The 4917-nt window shown below is 57.3% G+C and overlaps 1 protein-coding gene across 1 annotated transcript; it reads right to left on the bottom strand.

Annotated features, from left to right (window-relative positions):
* Nucleotides 1–17: 17 nt before the first annotated feature.
* TRAVEDRAFT_54600 (uncharacterized protein) lies at nt 18–3659 on the bottom strand (the record flags this gene model as incomplete). The annotated part of the gene is made up of 14 exons (XM_008047526.1): nt 18–536; nt 588–950; nt 1003–1065; nt 1116–1280; nt 1338–1526; nt 1579–1596; nt 1649–1720; nt 1772–2193; nt 2241–2613; nt 2662–2833; nt 2886–3150; nt 3199–3298; nt 3350–3565; nt 3620–3659. Coding segments are annotated over 14 exons (2977 nt in total), but the record flags the coding sequence as incomplete, so codon positions are not given.
* Nucleotides 3660–4917: the final 1258 nt, after the last annotated feature.

The raw sequence follows: 4917 nt of genomic DNA, 5'->3' as shown, positions 1-4917 counted from the left end.
TGGGACAGCAGCACCACTGAGGAGAGCGCGGTGGGCAGTGACGGCATCCTCAATCTGGGATAGAATGCGACGCTCCTCCGAGTCAGAATCAGCCAGCGGGAGTGCTGACAGATCCTGAAGGAACTCGGAAAGCATGTCTGGCTGAAAGGCATGGCGAGGTGGGAGGCGGTCACCAAGCAAAGCAGTGCGCGCAAGGCGGTAGAAGTTCCAGACCTTGTCTAGAAGCAGGACCTGGCCTGAGCCAAAGACACTGGTGAGGTGACGGACAAAAGTCCCCTGGATGCGGCTGATGCTCTGAGGGCCAGGAAACGCAAGCCAGGAACGGATGGTGGAGTGAAGGACAGCCATAACGCAGGTCTCCAAAACCTCAGAGGAAGGCTCCAGGTCATCATCTGAGAAGTTGAAGGTACGAGCAGCAGTGGAGGGAACACGGAGGTCATAGGACAAGGGGTCCAGCTGCACCACACCACAATGGCAGTGTGCCTTCTTAACATCCTGCACAAGGCGGTAAAGCCAGGGTGCGCTCTGTTTATCCACTGAATATATAGTCAGAATGATGCCTGCTGAGGTAGCGCAAACACACTCACCTTCATCACGGAGAATGGCCATGCACATAGCAGGGAACTGCACATCCAGCCAAGTCCAGGCAGATCCAACAGCGGCCATGATCTGAGAGCGCATAAGGAGGAGGTTGAGTTGATGGTTGTTGGACTTGTGCTCCTGCACAGTGATCGCATCCCAGAAACTAGGGAAGGCAGAGACAAAGGCAGGGGAGAATATTGAGGACTTATCCAGGCCCTCCAAGATCATATAGATCTGCTTGTGCGGTGTGCCCGAGTAGCGCTGGATAAGCGCGCGATCAGCCTCAAGCTTCTTGACCTCAACTTGGAGCTTAGAGAGCAGCTTCTGAAGATGCGGCTGTGAGAAGGTTGCAAGCACCTTCTCATAGGCTGGGCAAGTGTCAGAATGTGCAGTAACCAGCATAGTATAAAATCCACTCACGCTTGGCTGAAGGCTCAGCATTTACTGCATGCCCATCCTCCGAGGGAGATATGCCATGAGGCCCTGCATACTTGTATTAGGCACGTGTCAGACCTAAAAGTGTATGAACATACCTGGATGGTCACCCCTAGCATAAGCAGCACTGTCCTTCCAGATCTCAGGGAGTGCGTCCTCAGAAATCTGGATGACAGCACGCTTCACTGCAGGGACACGCTCAGAAGGAGGACGGAAGTCTCCATCTGAGGTGTCTTCATCTTCAGAACCAAGGTTCTCACCATCTAAGAGCATGTCATTGACACCAGAACAGATACAAGACCAAAACTATGCCTTCGTACCAGAGCCCTTTCCAGCACGGGGTCGCAAAACCATCTGGGAAGTAGACGCCTCCCCTCCCTGCTCAGGCTCCTTGCCTGTACGCTGCTTCCCGTTCCCCTTCTTGCGAGAAGAGACCCTGATGCCTGTAGCACCAAGATGAAGTCTGCGGACAGACTGGATATGGCCCTTCTGACCAGCAGCCTGCAAGTCTAAGGCAGCACAAGTCAGCAAGCAATGATGCGCATAGGACAGTCCATTTACCTGCATAAGACTTGGACTCTGCAGGAAGGGGTCAAAAAATGCGCCCAAGGTAGATGAACATCATGCTTACGGAGTTTGGCCTTCTTTGCAGCACGCGTCATTGGACGCATAACCCACTCCTCTTCACGAGGATGCTTCCCACCTGATTCCAAGTTAGCAATGGGCACATATTCATCAAATATGCGCAACTCACCTGGTTTATCCCCAGTGGTAGCAGGGACTGACTCATCGCCCTCCTCCTCCGCCATGATCAAGCCCTTAGTGGACTCGAGCTCAGGGAAGAAAGGTTTGAGGCGAGCCTGCGCATCTGCCCATGCAGCAGTGACCCCGGCACGGGTGCACCCAAGGCTGGACATCTCTGTCGACCCCGGGCCCAGCTCCCACGGGTTCAAGTGGCGCTCCTCTCTGGTAACTGGATCCTTGTACGTGAATGCACGAAGGAACTGGTTAACATCAAAGCGAGCACCAAGTGAAGGTGGAAGCTGACGAGTCAGGCCAGCAGCAAGGTTAGCCAAGCTACGCCCATGGTAGTCCATGACCGCCTCCTCATCCATGATAGCCAAGGCATCAGCAGTCATGGATGTAGGAGTGCCCTTGATGACCAACTCGTCGTACCTGCAAAGTGGTCAGAATGATCAGGACAGAGACAGAATAACACTCACTTTGGATCAATGAACTCCTTACAGATGTTCAAGGGACCCTCAGGTGTATACCCCAGGGTCACCTTACCAGTTACATCGAACAGGGAGCTAGGAGGGTAAGAGACGATCACCATCCGGTAAGAATGGGGGTGCGGCTTCTCTCCCTCCTTAGCGGTGGGTGGGAAACCTCCATGCACATGCCGTCCAGAGAACAGAAGAGATGCTAGCCCGCCCAAGCGAACACACACTCCGAACGTCATGATGATAAGGACCCCAGGGTCTTCATCACCATGAAGGTCACTGTGGCATAGGAGGTGCGTCCACCCGTTCAATGCATCGTGGTAATCGATGTGTTTGCCAGCAAAGGCACCCATATTCTGGGTAAAGGTTTGCACTGCAGAGCATGTCAGATTGGTGAATATGCGCACAGACTACCACTCACCTGCAGTGTCAGCCTCTGCGGCAGGTGACAGGTTGAGCTGCATGGCAGGGAAGAAGTAGTTGTTTGCATGGCCCACACGGGGCACATTGCATGCCTCCGCACGCTGACGCAGAAGCTTGGCTTCATGTGGAAGAGAGAGCTCCATAGCTTCCACAGCGATGGCAGCGTTGGCCTATAAAGGTGTCAGCAAAGGGAGTATACAGCTTGGGTATAGAAGACATTACCTGTATGGCATGCTTTCGCACAGTCTGATGCTCACTAAGCACTCCAAGCGGCATCCGAGTGGACGCCATGGGGGCAGTCTGCTGCTTCGGAGCCTGATGGGAAGTGGTGAGGGAGGAGCAGCGGTCAGCGTTCCTCAGAGACTTGGCCTCAGGGCTCCGCTCCCAGGCTACACCACCCTTCACAGCGGTGCGCTCCTCGACAGGGCCAAGGATGTCATCACGGACAGAGCGGATGTCATCACGAAGCTCTTGTGAGAAGAGCTCCCTGCTGGAGTTTAGTCAAGACAGACATAAGCGCAGCAAATTCACTCACGGAGGGGTGAGAACCGCATGAACATGATCATCCTCTTCCATGCCGCTGCCCTGAATGTCTCGAACGATGAGACAGTCACCGGGAGCCATGACCAGAAGCCCTGTATACCATTCAGATAATGATGTCATATACAAGGCATAGGAACACTCACCTGCTTTCTCAATCCCGTCTGGTGTACCTTCCGGGATTGGGGCAACATCAAGGAAATTCTTCAGAGCCTTACGAGTCTCCGGTGCTGAGTAGACAAGACCGAAGTAGATTTTCCCTTGATACATGCCGAAGTTTGGAGCCAGCGGGTGGTCAGGAATGGTCCAGAGGTCGGGCCAATGCTTTGAGCGCCCGCTGGGTAGCGAGACCGGAACACCGCCTACAGGGGTGTAAAAGTAAGGAGAGGCGCCGAAGCATCGAGAGGAAGGCTTACCCGGGACCGGGCAAACCGGAGGTGGAGGATTTTGGGCCATAGAATGCCAAAAATAAAAGCTGGAATTACTGAAATCCTTGAATAAACGTGAGAGAATGAGCAGAAGAAGACGGACCGGAAGGGTGGGAGCTGGAAGGCGGGACTGCCAGAGATGGTGGTGGTTGAATTCCAGGAGACGACCGGACGCGCGTTCAGCTAAGGCCGTTGGGCGCTAGTAGATCGCGCTGGCCCAGCGCAATCTACTAGCGCCCAACGGCCTTAGCAGAATCCGTGTCGTCCTGCCTTCTCCTCCACCACTCACCCTTGTACCACACGCCCACCGCCCGCCGCTCTCGCTTTGCCATCAATAGGAGAAAACTCGAAGGCTTGCAGGACAGTTTCGTGGTCACAAAATTGAGCAGCATTAAGTGGTTTATTACTTTTATAAACTACATATACTGACCAGCGCTGGGCGAGCACCTCTGTGTGCCCGCCCAGACAGCCGTCCATCCTTTCTCTCTGCACCTCCATCACCCCCACCCCCCACCCACCCCCTACGACGAGACGAGCACCCGTGCGTGCTCGTCTCGTCGCGTCCGACCTCTCTCGTCCGCCAACGCCGCCACGCTCGCCCACGACCCCCAACCACCACGAGTCGAGCACCCAAGCGTGCTCGGCTCGTCGCCCGCCTCTCTCCGCCGCCTCTCTCTGCCGCCGCTACACCCCATACCCCCTCTGCGACGAGACGAGCACCCGTGCGTGCTCGTCTCGCCGCGCCCGACCCCGCTCCTGCCCGCCAACGCGGCCGCTTGCGCCCACGACCCGCAACCGCGACGAGTCGAGCACCCAAGCGTGCTCGACTCGTCGCCCACCACTCTCTGCCTCGCCCGCCGCCCTCGACCACCACCCGCAACCGCGACGGGACGAGCACGGCCGTGTGCTCGTCTCGCCGCGCCCGGCTTGTCTCCGGCCCGCCAACGCCGCCGCCGAAACGCCCAACAGCGACGAGTCGAGCACACGGCCATGCTCGGCTCGTCGCCCACCTCTCTCCGCTACCAACACCTCCCACACCCCCTCTGCGACGAGACGAGCACCCGTGCGTGCTCGTCTCGCCGCGTCCGACCTCTCCCTCTCCCTCGCACGCCATGCCGCCGCCTGCCTCCCATGACCGCCCCGCCCTCGCCCACGACCCGCAACCGCGACGAGTCGAGCACGCGAACGTGCTCGGCTCGTCGCCCACCTCTCCCCGCCGCCTCTCCCGCCGCCGCCGCCGCCGCCACCTCCCCACCTTCCCCTGCGACGAGATGAGCACCCGAGTG

This window comes from Trametes versicolor, assembly GCF_000271585.1.
Source record: "Trametes versicolor FP-101664 SS1 unplaced genomic scaffold TRAVEscaffold_28, whole genome shotgun sequence".
Taxonomy (NCBI): domain Eukaryota; kingdom Fungi; phylum Basidiomycota; class Agaricomycetes; order Polyporales; family Polyporaceae; genus Trametes; species Trametes versicolor.
The sequence above is the reverse complement of the archived record's forward strand: the minus strand, read 5'-3'. Positions and strand labels throughout refer to the sequence as shown.